The sequence below is a fragment of the Myxocyprinus asiaticus genome, chromosome 37, assembly GCF_019703515.2.
Source record: "Myxocyprinus asiaticus isolate MX2 ecotype Aquarium Trade chromosome 37, UBuf_Myxa_2, whole genome shotgun sequence".
Taxonomy (NCBI): domain Eukaryota; kingdom Metazoa; phylum Chordata; class Actinopteri; order Cypriniformes; family Catostomidae; genus Myxocyprinus; species Myxocyprinus asiaticus.
The window spans coordinates 29,983,545-30,006,051 of record NC_059380.1 but is presented as its reverse complement, the minus strand read 5'-3'; the positions used below and the strand labels follow the sequence as shown (position 1 = coordinate 30,006,051).

At 42.9% G+C, this 22,507-nt stretch overlaps 1 protein-coding gene across 4 annotated transcripts in view; it reads left to right on the top strand.

The window, feature by feature from the left end:
• Nucleotides 1-22,507, top strand: part of lima1b (LIM domain and actin binding 1b) — a 91,677-nt gene that overhangs the window by 13,889 nt on the left and 55,281 nt on the right. For 2 of the 4 annotated variants that reach the window (XM_051676610.1, XM_051676607.1), the window contains exons 2-4: nucleotides 14,729-14,907; nucleotides 17,691-17,736; nucleotides 20,468-20,848. In XM_051676610.1, coding sequence (XP_051532570.1) covers nucleotides 14,786-14,907; nucleotides 17,691-17,736; nucleotides 20,468-20,848 — 549 coding nt within the window. In that variant the 5' untranslated portion in view covers nucleotides 14,729-14,785. Of the gene's footprint in view, nucleotides 1-8,479; nucleotides 8,602-14,728; nucleotides 14,908-17,690; nucleotides 17,737-20,467; nucleotides 20,849-22,507 lie in introns of those variants that run through there. The other 2 variants (XM_051676609.1, XM_051676608.1) reach the window with 2 other exon arrangements.

Below are 22,507 nucleotides of genomic sequence, written 5' to 3'. Positions count from 1 at the left end.
TACAGTAGTGGGCTGAGAACACAGCCCTGTGGGGCTCCAGTGTTGAGGGTCAGTGATGAGGAGATGTTGCTGCCTATTCTAACCACCTGGCATCTGCTTGACAGGAAGTCCAGGATCCAGTTGCACAGCGAGCTGTTTAAGCCCAGAGCCCGGAGTTTCTCATCTAGCTTGGAGGGCACTATGGTGTTGAATGCTGAGCTGTAGTCTACAAACAGCATTCTCACATAAGTGTTCCTTTTTTCCGGGTGGGAGAGAGCAGTGTGTATTGTAGATGCAATGGCATCATCAGTGGAGCGGTTGTTGCGGTAAGCAAACTGCAGCGGGTCAAGAGAGAGTGGCAATACAGAGCAGATGTAATCTCTGATTAGTCTCTCAAAACATTTGCTGATGATGGGGGTTAGAGCAACAGGACGCCAGTCATTTAAACAAGTTATTTTTGATTGTTTTGGAACAGGCACAATGGTGGATGTTTTAAAGCATGTGGGGACTACAGACAATGAGAGGGAAAGGTTGAAAATGTCCGTAAAAACACCAGCCAGCTGGTTCATGCACGCTCAGATGACGCGGCCCGGAATGCCGTCTGGGCCAGCGGCTTTGCGGATATTCACCCTTCGGAAGGATCGGGTTACATCCGCTACAGAGACGGAGAGTGAACTAATCTCTGTAGCTTCAGCTGCGAGAGCTCTCTCCGCGAGGGTGGTGTTATTTCCCTCGAAACGAGCATAAAGAGTATTTAGCTCATCCGGTAGAGAGGCAGCGGAGGCCGCGCGAACATCGCTATTGATCCAAGGTTTCTGATTCGGATAGATTCGTACAGTTCTGGTCGGAACGACGTCCTCTACGCACGTTCTGATGAAACACATTACACTATCAGCGTAAAGCTCGATGTCATCATCAGAGGCGGACCGGAACATCTCCCAGTCCGTGTGATCAAAACAGTCTTGTAGCGTAGAATCTGATTGGTCCGACCAGCACTGGATCGTTCTGAGGGTGGGTGCTTCCTGTTTCAATTTCTGCCTGTAAGCGGGCAGAAGCAGAATGGAAGAGTGGTCCGATTTGCCAAATGGTGGGCGGGGGAGGGATTTGTAGCCATCCCGGAACGGAGAGTAGCAATGGTCCAAAACCCGGTCCCCTCATGTGTTGAAACTAATGTGCTGGTGATATTTTGGTGCGACTGATTTTAAACTGGCTTTATTAAAGTCCCCAGTCACAGTGAACGCGGTCTCAGGGTGCGCGGTTTCCTGCTCACTTATAATCCCATACAGTTCCTTGAGTGCCCAGTCTGTGTCGGCTTGTGGGGGGATGTACACAGCAGTGATAATGACCGCTGTGAATTCCCTCGGTAGCCAGAATGGTCGACACAGAAGCATGAGAAATTCCAGATCAGGAGAGCAGAAAGACTTGATAGAATGTACGTTCCTCTGATCACACCAGGATTTGTTGATCATAAAACATACACCACCTCCTCTGCTTTTACCTGAGAGGTCTTTCACTCTGTCTGCTCGGTGCACGGAGAACCCCGCGGGTTCAATGGCTGAGTTTGGAATCTCCGCAGACATCCAAGTTTCTGTTAGGCAGATAATGCAGCAGTCCCTTGTATCTCGTTGGAAAGAGATCCGCGCTTTCAGCTCGCAGAGCTTGTTATCCAGAGACTGAATATTTGCCAGTAGAATAGTGGGTAGCGGGGGTCGATTTGCGCGCCGTCTTACTCTGATGAGAATGCCGGCTCTGTTTCCCCTTTTCCTCCTGCTTTTCCGCGGCCGTGCTGCCCAGACAAAGGGCTCCGCTTGCGTGTTTGTAAACAGCGGGTCGGCATTGAGGAATGTGAAGTCCAGTTTACGGTGTGAGATTGCTGAACCAATGTCCAGAAGTGTTTGTCTGTCGTAGACAATAAGGCAGACAACATCCAAGACAAAAAACATAAGAATTGTGAACAAAACAAACAAAACATTACTATGTTGTGTCAGAGCTCGCAACGCAGCAGCCATACTCGGCGCCATCTTGAGTCCAAATCCAGTCTTGAGTCTAGTTTGTCATTATAAATGTAACAAAAACACCTGTTGCCTTTCATATATATATTTTATGATTAGTATCCTGCTGAACAGACTTCAAAGAAGTTTCAGAATGAAAGCATATGCTTTAGGTGAATTAAGACAAAACTGTCCTTCAACACAATTCTTATTGCGTTCTTTTGACATTTAAACTATTTGTTGTTTCCCCCCCCTCCACGCAAACATAGACTAAAGAAAGTGAAAGCTGCGTTAGTCATTACAACCTTTGAATTTTAATTTCGTTTTTATTTCTACTTCATTTTCAAATTGTCAGTTCAATTAAATTTTGTTTTATTAAAAATGATTCCTATCTAAAGAAATAATAGTCTATACTGAGATTTCTTTCTGCATCTTTTTTCTCTATCTGCTGACTGATTTGGGAAAATACAGTACATACAAATGAGTCAACACAGTTGTAATTAGCTCTCGCTGAGATGTTTCGTCTTACGATTTGACTGCAAATGCTACATCCAAAAACACTGGAAAAGCCCACTGATAATATTAGGGCCATGTTGTCACGGACATGATTTTCTAGTTAATTTGCAGGAAACCGCACAATGCAGGGCAGTTCTGCATGCTGCTTGTGTACCTAAATCCCTGATGTGTCCGTGTGCGTCTCGCAGCAGCTGCCGTAGAAGATAAAAAAAATAAATAATAATTGATATTTGCTTGAGTGGTATCTGCATTGGTCTGCAATCCATCTGAAATCTTTAAATACCAACCAAAGAAAATTTTATTGAGCTCTACTTTAACTGTAAAAACATGGAGAATAATAATTTTGAGTCATAAATTTTACAGAATTGTCCTTCAAAAGTGTCAGAGATGTAGGCTAAATAAAAAAGATGTTTTGAGTGCATAAGTTACCCGGTGGTTTACAATAAAAATAAAATAAAATAAAAACATCATAACCAACTAAATTCATCTCATAACATGAAGTTTAGCTTCATACACAAACTCTGTCATCGAATAATACATTTATTTTATAGTCTATAATTCAATTATAAACAAAACATTTCACTGCCCAAAATATCCTAATATTTTATTGTGCATGGTTAAATGTGAATTGTGGACAAATGCTGTAAAAGAATGTAGTTTAAGCAGCTCGTCAATGCTTTGAAAATAGTCAATCAATAATAAATAGGTGCTGTTTATCTGTTTGGAGTTGCTGTCTGCTAGAAATAATGCTTTTCCCCCAACTATTTAAAAGTTACACAGTTAATTCAGCAAGCTATTATGGACCAGTTCAAGCTGATAACACTGCGTGGACCACAAGAGACTATAGAAGCCTACATGTGTAGAATCATTATGCCTAAAAAGACTTAATATCCACTATTAATACTATTTTTATGTATTTTTATTTCAATATGCTGTTTTTAGTAAACTGTGAGAGACATAAAGTGGGCGACTTGGCTCAATGAAGTTCTTGATTTTAAGTTTTTAACCACGATGAAAGTGCAATGAGAGCACCGTCTTGGCTGCACAAACGCCACATGCAATTTTACCAGTTGTCAGGTCCCGTGCCATGTGAAACTGCCTTGTTTCTATTACATTGAATACATACCCGTCTTCATGTTTTCGTCATGCCAGCCACCTCAGTAGTCGATGTTATACAGTAGTCTCTGTAGTAACATTCAAGCGTACTGGTTGACTGATGAGTGTGCCTGTGTACGTGCTTGCTTAAACAGTGAAACAACTCTGGCTAATACAGCTGTATGCAGACAGAGATGTGTTCATTAATTTCTGTTTTGTTACTTTTTTATTTTCATTGCATCACAAATGTCATGGACTCGGCTCGAGTCCGAGTCAAGTCCAAGTAAAAATGCATCCGAGTCCGTGACAAGTCCAAGTCCATTAAAATTGGACTCGTGTCTCAGACTCGAATCCAAGTCCAAAATTGAGTACCCCAACTCTACTGCATACCCTAATCCAGGAGCAGAATTAAGCTTCTCCTTCAGCAGCTCAAACGCTGATTGGCACTCTGATGACCATAAATCACTAAACTCTCTTTGTCGCGCCAAACTATTGATACACAAGTTCAGTAAATCATGGAAGGGGCTTTCAATTCTAGAAAAACCCTCAATTAACTTTCTGTAGTAACTACAGAACCCTAAGAACGAGCATAATTCCTTAACTGTACTGGGAATTTTTCATTGCTTGACCGCTTCAACTTTACCTGGATCAGTACCAATACCTCGAGCTGAGATCTGATGACCTAAGAAAGTTACTTCTTTCTGCAAGAAATTACACTTTTCAGGCTTAACTTTGAGACCTGTTACTTTTAGTCTATTAAAGACTACTTCCAGTCTTTGCAAGTACTCAGGGAAAGTGGTTGACTACACTAGTATGTCAGCAAGGTACACTAGCATGATCTGAAAAATTAGATCATCCATGGAAGCCAGCATAAGACGTTGAAACATCGAAGGTCCATTGCAAACCCCAAATGGCATTCGAGAATACTCAAAGATCGTAAATGGAGTCGTAAATGCAATCTTATGCCTGTCTCGCTAGTTGACAGCAACCTGATGATATCCATTAGCTAAATCAACGGAATAAAATAACTTTGCTCCTTGTATTGCACCAAATTTTTCATCTGTCCTAGGCAGAGGACACACATCTCGCTTGGTCTTTGAGTTCAGCTGCCTGTAATCGATAAAAAGCCTGAGACTGCCATCAGTTTTCCTAACTACCACGATAGGTGAAGCATAAGCAATAGTGCATTCTTGGATCACTCCTTTCTTAAGCTTGGTGATATGTTCTCTGACTTCCTTATACTGAGTGGGTGGGATACGCCTATAAGGCTGGGTCACTGGAACATCATCCACCACATGAATCTCATGTTGCACTTTGTCTGTAAAACTGAGGTCTTCATCCTTGAGAGCAAAAAAATCTGAGTACTTCATCAACAAATCACTCAGCTCTTCCTGCTGTTCAGGAGTACCACCAATGTGTAGTTTGTTGAGAAACTCTTTGGAGCTGTCCTCCAAAAACTGACTGTCTTTTGTGTTTACACCGATCTCTTCAATATCAGAAGAAATCCTCTAAAATCTCACCTCACACATCTCATTGGACTTCACACTCTTGACACGAGACAGAGTACCAAGTCTGGTTCTGGCCTGTAACCAGATATCTTCTAGGGAGAGGTTCACAACCTGTACAGGAAACATCAGTTTCTCTGAAGACACAAGAGAGGCAACTACAATCAGACTACCAGGTAAGGGTGTGTTCACTGGTTCTAACAGGATGTCCTGTGAACCATCATTTAACATACTCTTTGCTCCCTTGACCAGTACCATTGTAATTGACGAAGCAGGTATGTGTACCATGTCTTTTCCAGCTACTTGGACTACACTTTGTTTCTCTAGACTGCTGGAACTCTGCACCTGCTGAAATGCCTCCCTCCAATCAGACTGCATCTCTCCACCTTGGATATTATCAATCTGCATGAACCAGTTGTCTACATCTGCTAATGATGTTCATGCCAGTGAGGACTGGTACAACAGAAGAATTTTGTGAGTCTCTGACTACTAGAAAACCACACTCTGGTAGAGTAATACCCATGGTTTCAACCTCCAGCTCAAGATAACCTAGGTAAGGTATGTCTAAACTTTTGGCAGCTGTAATCTTCAGCCAACCTGCTGTGGACAGCATATCTCCATCCTCACCAGACAGGTGTTCCCTGAAGAAACTCTCCAAAATAGTACTGACTTGGCTTCCTGTATCAAGTAAAGAAGAGACTATTACTCCACTAATCTTTGGATTAGCGACAGGACATTTTGCTACAGCACGCTGGAATTGTCAGTCACGACAAGTATCGATATTGGCTGAGCCTTTGGACTGCCCTCGCACTGACTGGCTCACAGCAAGCGAGGGTGCAAGTTTCCCTGCTGCACTGATGATTTAGCATTCTCTGTGACAGTCTGTTTGTTTTTCTTCACACATCTCTTAGCTATGTGTCCTACACCATTACACCGGAAATGTATTGGCTGGCCATCGTCTGTAAATCTTGACTGCATCCTGGGTTTACTATGAGTCATAGATTTTGATTTTTGACAGGTTGTGTTAACTCTCCTATAGCTTTTCCTTGTTCTGCTGCAATTTTGTACTTCTTCAAGAGTAGCAGGGTTTTTCTCAGGTATACCAACAGCAGCGCGCTGAGCTTCTGCTGTCTCAGACACAACACTTCTGTTGCCGACTAATTTTGTGACACGAGATTTAGGAACTTCTAGAGATCACATAAGGGCTTCATCTCGCACTTCAGTTAGTGTTGGCTGTGGCTTGTCACTCACAAGCTTACGAAGCTCCCTTCTAAGGCCTGCGTCCCTAATCCCCTCAGTGAATTGATATTGGATTGCCAAATTCATATTTGAATTTGCATTTGATGATTGTTTCAGGGTAGAATTTAGAATTTGAGACAAAGCATGAAAGTAAGCATGAACATCCTCACTTTCCATTTGTTTACAGCTATAGAATGTTTGCAATAACCGAGACATGCTACGCTTTTCTCGAAAAGCTTCTCTCAGGTACACAACGAGGTCACATGGTCACGTTGGTTCATTTCCCATCCGTAATCTGACCTCATCTAAGACTGCACCCTTTAGGAGGAAGTATGAGGTCTAACTGGTTCTCTGTGGTCTGATTTCTAGCATGTAACAGCCTCTCTACTTCTTCAATAAACACATCAACAAATCGAATCTTTGCTGAAATCACCACTGAATACATGAATGTGACGTTCTCTTGGTACACAAACATAAGACCTGGTAAGCTCTCTACTTAAATTGGCGATGGCTGCCATGGTCTCATCGTGCTTTCTGTTGAGTTCTTGAATCTGTCCCTGAACATCATGCATACTACTACCTGCACCATGTTCATCATCACTGTTTTGTAATACTGGATTATCATCATCAGATTGTGACATTTTAAAATGTTCAAATCATCTCAGTTCAACTCAGTAAATAAAATGGTGTCAGTTCACTTGTTGGCAAAACAAAAATTCTCTTAATCAGTCTGTAACATTGAAACCACAGGATATGTAGCCGAATGTCTGTATGACACTTCTATTTTCTCTTGTAGACAGTCACTGGATAGGTGTCTCATCAAACAATACCCCAGTGGAATCAGCAGAAATCAGGTGCTCTCTCTCTCACTTGTCCAGCAGTCTTGTCACTTTGCCATGTCACCTCTGGCCGACGTCTGTTCACTGGACAACTGCACCACTGAAGACAGCATCCACTCTGTGACCCACTGGCACCTATCTTCACCTCTACCATATATATATATATATATATAAAAAAAAGACCTATAGGCTCCCAACAGTCAGATACCCCACTCCTGGTACCAAAAATGTAGCCGGTGGGAGGAAAATAATCACTACAGGATACAAAAATATCTTTTGGGGTTTTATTCTGATGGCCGTTTACTAAAAAATCAGCGGCCAATGGGGCTGTATAAAAAACATATATATTTATAGTACAGATACAAAAATTAAATACGGAAACATGGTAACTGAAATATGGTTCAACGAAATACGGCAGAGGCCAATGTAAAAAGAAAACACAAATAGAGCATCAGCCTACAAATATGCAACAGCACACATTTAAGTACTTTCTTAAACCATTCAACAATACCCACAGCACTTTATGCATTTCCAACCAGGCCCAAAGGACATGCACAACAGTTCAAACAGAATTCTCATATTTTCACATACAGCATGCACTACACCCATTCACCAAACTGGAAAACACCCTGGGCTAAAAACTAGCAAACAAGACATGACCAATTCCAAACCTACACACCCAGTTCTTACATGTGTGGAAAACATGGTCAAACTCCACACATGCAATCCACATGCATCCTAAAGAATTATCAACTGATGAACAAAACTGGGAGCTCTCTTGCACAATTCATGCTCTCATGTCTCTAACACGAGAGAGTGCCAGTAAGCAGGTGTTGCAAAACAACAAAAAATTGGCCTCGTCCAATTTATGACTAGAATTATTTTACATGAAATGTCTCCACTTGGCTACACGTCTGATATGTGGTAAGTAATTTTTGTGGAGTTTCTCTGCAGTTTCTCTGCAGGGTGTAAAAAAAAGAATGGAGCTTCCACTTTTGGCGCAACACAACGTGATGCGATACAATGCAGCGCAACGCATCCAGTGTAGGCAGCATGATTGATTATAATGGGGTCTATTTGGTTTTGAAAGGCTGCAAAGCGCCACTCACATCAGGTGTAGACAGGGTGTTTGTTTTGATTTTGAAAAAGATATCTGTATCTAAAATTTGATTGGTCAAGTTCGGAATGGGATACTACCAAACTACTCTTACTATTTCTACCATAGACTAATATAGTAGTATGAGTAGTGTACCATTCCAAACTCAGCCATTGACTCTTTTACCTGTAAGGCGGGACTTCAGTTTCTTCCATTAATTTTAATTCCAATGCTCCGTCTCAGGCTAAAAAGTTTCTGACGTTACGTCTCCTTAGCTCCCGAGGGATTGTGGGATAGCAAAATGTCCAGTCAATCTGCACTTCAGAATCTCGCCATAAATAGTAAGTCATCTGGGTATTTCTTGCTTACTGTTTTATGAATACTGAGGATTCAGACATACTCCACTGGCATACTGTTTTTGGCATACTATATACATAGGCTGTGGCAATACAATCAAATTTCAATATATCACAATACTTTTCTCACGATATTGTATTGATACTTTAGATCCATGTGTCGATATTTATATTGAACTATTTGTGTATTCATATCATGTTCAGCATTTCAATAAAGAAGAAGCAGGTTGTCTAAAAAAGTGCATACTCTAAAAGTGGTGTTCCTCCGCGCATTCAGAGACACTTCTATGAGGTGTGAGAGAGACTGAAACTAAGCCTGTTTCTCTCACAGACATGCTGGGCCACTCTCACACATTTGGATCTAGGGACAGGCCAAAATATTGATTTTCTGCTTAATCGTTATCTTTATCTGAACGATCCAGATGATTATTTGAATAATTAATTTATTATTGAATAATAATTTACAGTCAGTTACTGATCAAAAACAACAAAAGAAACATTTAATTCTAATCATGCATAGCAAGGATGCTAAAAAAAAGCCATTGGACCAAAACAATTGCTGCTGCTGGTCTTAAAGAGACAGTTCCATTTTAGCACTTGTTCTACATAACAACGTAAATACTTGTAAATAGGCATTTTTTAGTGTTGGCTTTAAAAAGCTAAAATGTGACTAAATGATGAAAAACTAATAAAAAGAAAAAAAATTGAAAACGTAATTTCCCTATCTGTCACTCACTCTACGTTGTGTCGATGTAGTGACACTAGGGGTCACTCTTGGGAGCCCCAAACACCTCTGCTTTTTTGAAAAAAGGCCAATGGGAATTGGCGAGTGGAATTTGCTTGCCATTTTCCTGGACATACGGGTATAAAAGGAGCTGGTATGCAACCACTCATTCAGATTTTCTCTTCGGAGCCGAGCAGTTGTATTCAGTGCACTGAATTCAATTTCCCTCCAAAGATGCACCTCAAAACTGCTGGATTTATGGCGCATTTCAGCGGCTTCTCCCCCTCTGCACCGTGGAGTGCAGAGAATGCCCTTGGACGCTTCGGCAGAACGAAAAAAGAGAGTATATTCTAAAAGAGTATATTTTCATTCACAAAAAGAGCGGCACACATGGAACGTCTTTTTAAAGATGACTTTCAGTTTGTGTGTTATTCCTGGTTGCAGTCTTTATCTCTCCGCTTCTGACGGCCACGATCGTTGTCTTACGTGTCTGGGCGCTCCATGGCAACGTTGCAGTCGTGGCTTGCTTTCGTAAGAAAAGCCAGTCCTTCTACCTACGGGTTTGAGGCCATGTCGGTTAGCACTGGGGGTGATTTGGGAACATCAATTGGGACCACTTCCGCTGGGTATCCCCCCACAGACCTCCCATTCCCCAGCATGCTCGCTTTCCCCAGTCGGGCGCTCGGACGAGACTACCGGCTCGTCTCAGGGTGAGTTCGACCTCTTGTTTGGAGCCTGGGAAGATGATGAGTTATCGAGCGCAGCATCGGAGAGTGGGCTCATCCAGTCGGACACAGAGGCTTTGACTGGGCTTCCTCCTTTGGGAATGGTTGTCCAGTCTCAGGCCGACGCGGAAATGATGGACATGCTTTCCCGGGTGGCTGTGAGCGTCAGGCTAGAGTGGAACACTCCACTCTCCCCTGAACCCTCGCGGTCGTGGGAGGCACCTTTTACTGCCCGGTCCCGGTCTTTCAGCTCCCCCGCTCTCACTACCCTCGATGGTGGAGCGGCCAGGGGGTATTCGGTGATCCCCCAGGTGGATAAGGCGCTTGCAGTGCACTTGTGTCCACAGAGCGCCGTCACCTGGCACGGGCGCCCGAAGCTCCCGTCCAGAGCCTGTAGGTTTACGTCATCCCTGACGACCAGGGCCTATGGTGCCACTGGACAAGACGCCTCCGCCCTGCATGCCATGGCTCTCCTGCAAGTACACCAAGCCAAGGCGCTAAAAGAACTGCACGAGGGTAGTTCTGACCCGGGATTGATGCAGGAACTGCGTTCGGCGACCGACCTTGCTCTCTGGGCGACAAAGGTCACGGCGCGGTCTCTCGGGCAGGTGATGTCCACCCTGGTGGTCCAGGAGTGCCACCTTTGGCTCAACTTGGTTGAGATGCAAGAGGCTGAAAAGGCACGGTTCCTTGACGCCCCCATCTACCAGGTTGGCCTGTTCGGCGACACCATCGAGGACTTTGCCCAGCAGTTCTCAGGGGTAAAGAAGAAGACGGAGGACATACAACACATCCTGCCCCAGCGCGGCTCAAGATCCCGCACCCCATCTGCTCATCGCCAAGGGCGTCCTCCTGCAGTAACAACACCGGCTCCACCGTAGCCTGCCCCGTGGCCCGGCCCCGGCGTGAAGCCCAACGCAGGAAACAGATGCCACCCGTCTCATGGCCGGCCGCTAAGAACCTGAGGAAGGCTTCGAAGCGCTCCTGAAACGGGCGACCCAGGGATGAGGAGACCCGCTGCTCTGGAGCTGGTGAAGCAAACCTCTTCATCCCCCAGTGGAGGGCCAGGAGGAGAATCTTTTGTTTCATTTTTTGCCGCATGCCGAAGAGGCTGCGGTACCCAAAAATTCGACAAAAGAGTGGTTTTCTCCTTTCCTGGGTCACATGTCCGGTGCGCACGGCTGTCATCACAACCACCGCCCACCGTCCCATTTTTGCAGGTATGGCGCTCCAGCAGCGGACCCCCCCGCCCCTGTGCGCCCAGCTGTGGCACAAACACGCCCACACGGGATTGGTTCTGGTGGACTACAGGGACGAGATTCCTCCTCCTCCCTCCTCAGCCAATCTTATGGTGGGCGGCAGGAGCCAGGTAAGTGCTTCAATGTCCCTGGACTCAACACGGCCACAGGGCTCGAGTCCCCTTGACTTGGCACCTCGAGCTCCGCCCCGCCGTGAGGACCCACCCGCCGGTACGTCCGACGTGATCATTATCTTGGTCCCCCTTGCCCAGAGTTTGGGCGCGTCACAATGGCTGACCCGGACCGTCCGACTCGGCTACGCGATTCAGTTCACCAGGTGCCTGCCCAGGTTCAGCGGCGTCTGCTTCACCTCAGTGAAGGGCGATAACACCGCTACCTTGCATGCGGAGATTGCTAACCTTCTGTGCAAGGGCACTTTAGAGCCTGTTCCTCCAGCCGGGATGAAGAAAGGGTTCTACTGCCCTTACTTCATCATACCGAACAAAGGCGGTGGGTTGCCCTCGGTATAGATGCACTGGCACACAGCTGACTCCCTGGACTGCGCAAATACGTGTTTCCCCCAGTGAGCCTACTTGCACAGACCCTGTGCAAAGTCAGGGAGGATGAGGAGCAGATCGTCCTTGTAGCACCCTACTGGCCCACCCAGACGTGATTCTCAGATCTCACGCTCCTTGCGACACCCCCCTGGCAAATTCCCCTGAGGAAGGACCTTCTTTCTCAGGGACGGGGCACCATCTGGCACCCACGACCAGACCTCTGGAATCTCCACATCTGGCCCTTGGATGGGACGCAGAAGACCTAAGTGGCCTAACACCCACAGTGGTAGACACTATCACTCAGGCTAGGGCTCCCTCTACGAGGCGCCTGAATGCCTTGAAGTGGCGTCTGTTCGCTAAGTGGTGTTCTTCCCGACGTGAAGACCCCCAGAGATGCATAGTTGGATCGGTGCTTTCCTTCCTGCAGGAGAGGCTGGAGGGGCGGCTGTCCCCCTCCACCTTGAAGGTGTATGTAGCCACTATTTTGGCTCATCACGATGCAGTAGATGATAAGTACTTGGGGAAGCACGACTTGAACATCAGGTTCCTAAGAGGCGCTAGAAGGTTGAATCCCTCCAGACTGCACCTCGTCCCCTCGTGGGACCTCTCTGTAGTCCTTTGGGGTCTACGTGGAGCTCCCTTTGAGCCCCTGGAGTAAGCTGAGCTTAAGGCACTCTCTTTGAAGACTGCCCTCCTGACTGCGCTCACTTCCATCAAGAGGGTAGGGGACCTGCAGGTGTTCTCTGTCAGCAAATCGTGCCTGGAGTTTGGTCCGGGTTACTCTCACGTGATCCTATGAACCCAACTGGGCTATGTGCCCAAGGTTCCTACGACCCCTTTTAGGGATCAGGTGGTGAACCTGCAAGTGCTGCCCCAGGAGGAGGCAGGCCCAGCCTTGGTGTTGCTGTGTCTAGTGCAAGCTTTATGCATCTATTTGGATCGCACGCAGAGCTTTAGAAGCTCCGAGCAGCTCTCTGTCTGCTTTGGTGAACAGCGGAAAGGAAGCGCTGTCTCCAAACAGAGGATCGCCCACTGGGTTATTGACACCATCGCGATTGCATATCAGGCTCAGGATGTGCCACCCCCTGCGAGGTTACGAGCCCACTCTACCAAGAGTGTGGCGGTCTCCTGGGCCCTGGCCAGTGGCGCCTCTTTGGCAGACATCTGCAGAGCAACGGGCTGGGCAGCACCCAACACCTTTGCGAGGTTCTACAGTCTCTGGGTTGAGCCGGTCTCATCCCGTGTATTGGCAGGCACGAGCAGGTAAGTTCTGGGACAGCTGGCTGGGTTTACCGCTTGCACATAGCGCCTTTCCCCTCCCTTGAAGTGAAGATGTGCGCACTTGACTCCCAGTTGTGTTCACAGACTGTGATCCCTGGATGACTTTCCTCCTCAACCCTCTGGCAGTTGAGTTTGCAGAGAAATGCGCTGCCGGCCCAGTACATGTGCTAATGAGGCCCTGTATTGAGGTAAGTGCTTCACATGTGCTGGTTCCCCGAAGGCGACCCCATGTGATAAACTGCGTCTTCCTTGGGCAGAGGCCCCTCTGCCCCCTGTCGCCATGCTTTGTAGAAACTCCTCCCCCTTCGGGTAGGACCTACCATGGGACCTCTCCACATGACATACTTCTGACAAGACTCGGTAAGACCATGTGACGTATTCCACTCAAAATACCCCCCCCCCTTTTTGGGCAGGGTTTAGTCTCTGCGGTGTCTTCCCCTTGGGTGCACTTATGGCTCCCAGTTGGTTAACAAATTCCACTCTTTTGGGGAGAAAAAAGAGGAAAAGAGGCCTCGGCTGGGCTAGCCTGTCCCTATTGTTGGGCAGTCGATTTGTTCCTGAAGTTCGACACTCATAAGAGCGTTGGGGAGGTTACGTGATGGCCTGGTGTGCTGGCTACGAGGCACACAGCAGTCTGCCTATCACGCACCACCAGTTCACGTAACACAGTTCAGAGAGTTGTGGCATTTGTATAGGGACCCCTAGTGTCACTACATCAACACAATGTCGAGTTAGTGACAGATAGGGAACATCATGGTTACTTTTGTAACCTCCGTTCCCTGATGGAGAGAACGAGACGTTGTGTCCCTCTTGCCACAATGCTGAACTACCCGCTGAAATGGCCCCTCCATCAGGGAACGGAGGGTACGAAAGTAACCATGATGATTTCCGTAATTTTACCAAGTTAGAAGGTCCCCTATATAACTAATAACAGCATTAGTTGAAAAATAATTTATTTCATACTGTATGTAAACAAAATTGACTTTATAACTGAAACAAACCCAAATGAATTGGAATGTACTGTACTTCCAAATACTTTTTGTGGTCACTGTACATATGTATAGCTTGGATAGTTTGAAATAAATTAATGTAATAAGTTTTTTATTTTAATCTGGAGCTCAAAGTGTTCAAATGGCAAACTAAGGGGGCAGGCCATGTCCCCACTAATCCATTTTCGTTTGAAAACGGATTGATTTTGCTATACATCTACAACTCTTATCCACACTGAAACAATGTTTTCCTTCACACACACACACACACACACACACAAATATATATATATATATATATATATATATATATATATATATATATATATATATATATATATATATATTTATATATCTCAAAAACACTCTCCATAACTGCATAACTTTAAAGCTTTATTATGGATGTGGGCTTAAGCTTTTTGGTAAAGACAAGCATGTTGCACTACTTTTTATTTACAATTAGAAAGAAGAAAGTTATTTAAAATGTGTTTATTGGTAAACTGCTCTCACAGATGTCTCAGCCAGGCATGAACTTAAACATTTGACCTATTTGGCCACTTGAATTGTTATTTGTTTTGTTGTGCCTGTGTTCATTTAGTCATTGCAGGTAATTTTTCCTCTCATCAGTTTATTTGGAGTGTCGTCAGAGGCAGAGATGGACACGGGGCCATTTAGACGGAGACAGTGGGCATCACAGTCGTTACGGATCACAGCTAAAGAACTCTCATTGGTTGGCAGCAGTGGCAAGAGTCCTGCCATTGCTGAACGTTTTTCCAAGTAAGTGATATTAACTTTTTCTCTCGCTATGAACATACTATTATGAGCTTGGCTCTGGCAGTGCTAATGTGGCAGTAGGAAGCATCCACACATTAGCTCTATTAGAACTTAAAAGAATAATTCACCCAAAAATTAAAATTCTGCAATCATTTACTCACCATCCTGTCATTCCAACCTGTATGACTTACTTTCTTATGCATGATACAAAAGTAGGGAATTTAAAAGGGATAGTTCACCAAAAAATGAAAACCACTCATCAACTACACACCTTCATGCCATCCCAGATGTGTATGACTTTCTTTTTCTCCAGAACACAAATGAAGATTTTTAGAAGAACATTTCAGCTCTGCATGTCCATACAAAACAAATGAATGGTGGCAAGAACTTTGAAGGTCAAAATGGCATTAAGGGCCATATTTTAAGAGCGCTAGAGCTAAGCACAGTACTATGCTTTAAGTCATAAGCGCAAAGTCAGTGGGCATGGCCATGAAGTTTTGGTATTTTCATGCAAGCCTACACTACGTCTAGGCACAAGTGGGCTTGGCTAAATTGTGCGCACAATGTGCTAACGGAATGGGTCAAGTGCAATTTAATTCTGAGGTTCTTCTCTGGTTATTGCACCTTCTGCATCCTATTATATAGTCCATTTCCTCAAGCACCAGCTGTAGTGTAAATGGACTTTATGCAATGAATGAAAAGAATATAAATATGAACTTATGTTAGTTTTGTGCATTAACTGCATCCTTGATGAATGTCAGGCATATTTCTATAACAGTGACACACTCCTTTTATACACTTCCTTTTATATTAAATGTGATTCTCATCAGGATTTGGATGTACACTCCATTATTTATAGAGAATGTAAGTATTATTAATAATTTTTATTTACTGACACACAAATAATGGCTGGTATGTACGGTGATTGTATCGGCAAACACTTCACTACTACCGTTCAGTTTTGATTATGATTTGATTACCAAAAATATTTCTATATTCAAATTACACTTCAAATGAAACAAAAATAAAACCAAAATAATGAAGTGGTCAAAACAATAATACCAACTCCAAACATTTTACCCTCTCTAAATTCTTCCACCGGCCCCTTTTGCAATGACTTAAAAATCACTGTGACAACAGGTGGAAAAATACAGTACAAATTATATCATAAATAAAACTGCAAATACAAACATAATAATTGAAAAATAAACCATGACCTATAGATAGTTTAAATCTCATAAATGTTTGTTTGATTAAATGGCTACAACTGTGATGGTCATAATTTGATGTTTCTCTAGATTTTCAGAGTTTGTACATAAACTTTATTTCCATCTGCTGGGGGAGTCTCTAAAACTACAAATGTAAGAACTGAATTAAGAATTTGTGCTAAAAACAGTTTGAAACTAGCAAAATAGCACATTGCTATTTGTGCCACTTCATTACCTTACAATACACCCACAGTTTGCACGCATACACCCACAGATAGTGCAAACACTCCCACCCACAAACACTTGCAGTTTGCACGGTCACAAAAATTTAACTTAGAATTAGGGCTGTCATGAAAATTGGATAAGACGTAGCTCGCAGTTGTTGTGTGTAGCGCTGCGCTTTGCACACTCACAAAAATAGAGCCCAAAGGCAAGAAAATTAATCCATAAAACTCCAGTGGTTTAATCCATATCTTCTGAAGCGATATGATAGGTGTGGCTAAGAAACAGATCAGTATTTATAAAAGTTTTTTTTTTTTTTTTTTTTTTTTTACTGTAAATATACACTTTCACATTCTGGTGTGGAAGTGACTTTCACATTCAGCCACCTACGGGTTGGGGCTGGTCAAAGGTAAAGATTTATAATAAATATTGATCAGTTTCTCACCCTCACCTATCATATTGCTTCTGAAGAAATAGATTAAACCACAGAAGTCATATTGATTACTTTTATGCTGCCTTTATGTCTTTTTTGGACCTTCTGAGTTCTGGCCAACATTCACTTGCACTGGATGGACCTACAGAGCTGAGATGTTCTTCTAAAATCTCTGTTTGTGTTCTGCAGAAAAAAGAAAGTCATATGAAAGTAAATCATGAGAGAAGTTCATTTTGGGGTGAACTATCCCTTTAAAGGATGTCCCTTTCGCTGATTTCAGTATGATGGCAGTTGATAGTGACTCACTTTAAACCTTAATAAGGACCCAAAAGTGTCATGAAACAACAACATAAAATGTAACAAATCTGGACTTTTTCTGGACTACCTCTCCTTAGCGTCTCCTTAACATTTTTGTATCAGTTTAAAAATGTTTACCTTTTCCTGTGGCACGATCGATAGCGCGTTGCATCAGCAGACTCAGGAAATTAACTAGGAAGTGATCATGTTTACATAATCATGATGACCACGATTCGGAGGTTCCATTTTCAAAAATCTCATATGTGCCCATAGTGCAGAAACACTTCCCACTTTAGCCACTAGGGGCAGTAGTTCGAATTTCGGTGATCACAGACCAAATTTAACTGATGAACTTTCAACCTAAAGGCGCCAAATTTACAGTAAGATCAGTTTACATTTAAAAGGGCAGGCCTTTAATATGCTGTTCTTACATTCCTGCCACACATTTCACAATTTTTTATTTTTTAATCCATGATTTATTTTATTTTTTGTTATTGGAGCTATTTTATGTAAAAAAAAACAAAAAATAAAAAAAAAATAATATAGGTGGTTAATCTATGGTAATCTAAAATTGAGCTGTTTGTACTCAAACTTGTCTTTATTTTTTTTCTTCTCTTTGTTTACAGATATCAGAAAGCAGCAGAGGATGCAACAGCAGACAAGAAAAAATCAGTAAGTTCTGCCGATGCATATTAATGCAGGAAAAAATGACTGTATTGACAAGATGACAAAATGTTGATTGATGGTGAGGGAGATAAGAGTTCAGAGCTGAAGAAAAAATGGTGGTAGCCACGATAGCACGGGGTACCGTGTCTACCCCGTTTTGAACTGAATAATTACATCGGACACACGACACTGGCTCAGTAAGATTTTCCAAGTATCCCTAGGGTATAGTACCAAAAACAACCCCAAAACATCTGTCTTCCATTGTTCAGGAAACAGACTGTCCCACCACGAACACACCACTTGTTGAGCCAGAGCAATTTTTTGAAAACGCCAAAGAGTCACAGTATTTTCACTCTGTAGAAATTCAACCAACCAGTTGTTTACTTCTAGTTGACTCTGCTCATTAAAAAGTGAAAAATGTAACAAAAATACCCCCCTGAAAACACTTTTAAAAGTACACTTAGTATCTTTTTTGATTGTGTAATCTTGGATTTACAGTGACACCTACAGTGACATGCATTGATTCAGCATCATTCAAAATCCTTAGCTTTCAGTTACAGAGGCCACTGTAGAAATTCACTATGTACAGTCAGCCAGCCTTGATTAATTTATTCCAAGATTAAAAGTGTCCAATATATGGGTGGTTATTGACATGGGGCACATTCCAATTGAAAGTGATCATCCCTTTGCCCTATTCACTTCGAAGGACAGATCTCTTGATGTGGGCACTCTGAAGGGAGCATGAAATTACTGTGGGAATGTACTCTTCACTAATATTCTTGTGAAAGGGCTCTTCATGAAAAAAAATAATGTTCTTTCATTTGGAACGACCCTTAGAGTGGCGTCCCGATCCCGCAAAACTACTGTTTGGAAAACGCCCATTAATTGAGTAGTATTCTACTGGTCATGTGATTCTAACATGGCAGCCCCCATGAGGGGATAATCCAACTTCTTTTTTAAATCTCTCCCCCTCCCCCACTATCTCTCTCTCTCTCTCTCTCTCTCTCTCTCTCTCTCTCTCTCTTTCCCTTCATTTCACTTTTGTCTCTCCTCTTTTCTTGTGTACTGGATAAGTTTAACACAAGTTTCCTGCCTGCTGCACATCTTTAAGACCTTTATAACTGATGTCCAGTGCACATGGTCCATAGAGAAAGCCAGATAGACAAAAGACATAATGTGCAACCAGTTCATCCAGGTCTTTCTGCATATCTAGAACTTCTTTCTGGTGTCTCATTTCAACAGGCTTTACAAAGACTGATGTTGGATGAATGCAGTCCTGTTTCTCCTGATTATACCTTGTTGGGTGGAGAATGAGTACAGGGTAGAAAACAGCCATCCTTTGTAGGATCCTTTTTTAGACCATTTTAAAGAAGAGTTTGGTGTTCATGTTTGTGTTGTATTTGGGTTGACTTGTAATACTTTGGAAGGTTGATGTCCTCTGGTTAATTTAATTACTTCCTAATTGTTTTAATTAGTATGCATGCATTTGTATGACCTTTTAGAGGGACTACATGGATTATTAATCTGCCACATCACACTGAACAAAAGGATAAGTACAAATGGTGAACCTAAAAAATACACTTATACTGTACATTCATGTAACTTCTAACCTAAAACATTGAAATTGCATGCAGGATATGTAATATGTTTTGAAGCAAAGAACCTGACTTTGAATCATCTATTCCAGTACTTAACCAGTGATGTAAGAACAATGTCTGATAGTTTGATGAAATGATAGTGCTTTAAGGGCAGTGTGTCATTCGTTTAGAGAATATTAGTAGCGATTCAATCCTGACTGTGTTTATGTGGTGATGTCTTGGACAGCTGTTCTGATGTGTCATAGATTACTGCATACAGTAAACTGTTCAGATATATTCTCTCATGTCTTGTCATGTCCAAATGTTCACCTAATGTTGTAGGGTTGGGTCACCTTGACACTTCTGTTCATGACATAATATACTTTTCAACCAAGCTGGTCTCATTGAATTACACTACCTACTTTTTTGAATTTTTTTTTTTTACCTGGCTCGTTTTACATATCACGTCAGTTTCCTGGTGAAATAAACACTTTTGCCCCTTTCCTTACACAATGCTGTTTCATGACATCAAAACATTTTTACTATATACTATATTTTTATAATAGTGCATGACTTGTAAGGTGATGCACTTTATTGTTTGCATTACATAATCATCTACATCTACAAGCTTGTTCTAGTGCAATAAAATTACACAGTAGCTCAACTGATAGAGTGTTGCACTTGCAATGCAAAAGACTGGGACTGTACAAATCCAAAAGAGTTGACACGTGAGCTGAAAGTGTAATTGAAGCACCACAAAATTACCTGGATGCTTCAGCAAATGTGTTTTTCATGTCATGTTTGCTCTTATGACACCATCAGTTAGGCTTAGGTTTAGGGCAGGGAGGTAGGTTTTGTTGATTTAAAACTCGATAAAGCATCAATCTTAAAAACCTAATCTGTTTGGGAGGACATTTAACTCGCTTTTAGTGCCACACAATGGACATTTCATCTGAACTGAACTGCCACAATACGTGTAATAAAGCATGTAACATCATACGGTATGTCGACACAGTCACATAATTTTTAAACAAAATTTTCTGTCAACTGTTTAGCCAGTTTAATGGTAACTGTTTAATGTATAAAATATGTCTGAGTAAATATAATCTAAGTAGTTTTTCCTTATTGTCTCTCTCTCTCTCTCTTTCTGTCTCACTCAGTCTGTTGACAGTTTGCCTCCGTTGCGATCAGGAAACCTGAGTGTACTGAAGAAACGTTGGGAGAATCAGCAGAAAGCTGCTCCTCAACTGAACGTTGCACCTGTGAGCCTGATGGGCCAATCAGCTTCCCCCAGAGTCAGCGGCCCACCAGAACCATCCATGTCCTCCAGCAGATTTATGCGACAGGATAATTTGACCCAGAAGCCGATGCCCTGCGAGAAACCTGCAAAAATAAAGATGGACATGGAGACTAAACAAAAAAGGGAGTTGGAGAAGCAAGAGGAGAACGTAACTGAATCAAATCCACTCCCTCCACCGCTGGAGAAATCAGCTGTGCCTCTAAACAACCTCAAAATGATGTTTGAAAAGGGCAAAAGCAAGGTGAGATAGCCACAATTTCTTCATTTAAAGGAGTAGTTCACCCAAAAATGATAATTTTCTCATCATTTACTCACCCTTATACCATGTCAAACTCGTATTATTTCCTTTCTTCTGAGGAACACAAATTAAGATCTTTTGATGGAGATATGATGTGTTTATATCCATACAAAGCAAGTTAGTGGGGTACAAAATTTCCAAGCTCCAAAAAGGACATAAAGGCAGCATAAAGGTAATCCATATGAATCCAGTCTTCTAAAGTGAAACAATACTCAATTATTGACATCAGCAGTCTCCTTGGCACGATCATTTTTTAAAGCTCCATTACATTTCATCACGCTTGACATTGTACATGCACTGTGCTCATTTACACGGGCTGTAGATGCGCATGTATCAAGCGCAAGGAAGTGCAATCGAGCTTCAAAATGTGATCACCCCAAGGAGACTGCTGATGTCAAGTACTATAATGAAAAAGGAGTTATATTTTGTTCTGTTTATCATCCAAAACCTACTGTGTCACTTCAGAAGACATGGATTGAACCACTGGAGTGGATTACCTTTATGTTGCCTTTATGTCCTTTTTGGAGCTTGGAAGTTTAAGACCCAACTGATTAGGGCTGCACGGTTAATCAAAATAAAATTGAAATCACAAAATTATCTTGTACCATTATTAAACCATAAAGGTCTGTGATTTAATTAAATAAATAGTCTGCTCGCAACAACGTTTATGTGCAATGTGCTTCCCTGTCTGTATTGTTAGTGTATTATTACAGTTTTTTCAGAGCGGTTCTGTGCTTCACAACTCCATCTCGTGCTCAGAGTAACAGATGTGCTCTGAGGTCGGGTCCTTTTGCTTTGCTTATGTGCACTGAGCATATTATATTTTAAGCCAGGGGTGCTCATCTATGATCACGAGACTACCATTGGTCGATCTTGATAACAGGCCAAAAGGGAAAGATGATAGAGATAGAAATAACAAAATAATGAAAGTCTCAAGGATTGACTTTTTATTTCCTCGCTTCTGCAGGCAGTTTGCAGTTTGACTGACAGACTGCTTATGTGTGCACGCTTTACATGCTGGTTGTAATGCTGATACGTGCCTGAACGGTCAAATACACTTCAAAATTATGCCAATATGCACATCTTGGTGAGGTATTAATGTTAACACTGTCAGTTATGTTAAGTGAAGTAAACAGTGTGACGAAAAAGCTGATTTATATCCCGAGGTCCCGGCCATTTCAGTGGGTAGTTCAGTATTGTGGCAAGAGGGACACAACGTCTCGTTCCCTCCATCAGGGAACGGAGGTTATGAAAGTAACCAGGACGTTCCCTATCTGTCACTCGCTCGACGTTGTGTCGATGTAGTGATACTAGGGGTCCCTATACAAAATGCCACAACTAGCTGAACTGTGTTATGTGGACTGGCAGTGCGAGATGGGCAGACTGCTGTGTGCCTCGTAGCCAGCGCACCAGGCCTTCACGTAACCTCCCCCAACACTCTTAAGGCATCAAATGGTCCTTCGGGAACAAGTCGACTGCCCAAAAAATAGGGACAGGCAAGCCCAGCCATGGCCTCTTTTCCTCTTTTTTCTCCCCAAAAAGAGTGGAATTTGTTAACCGACTGGGGGCCATATATATCTACGTCGGGGGTGGGGGGGGGGG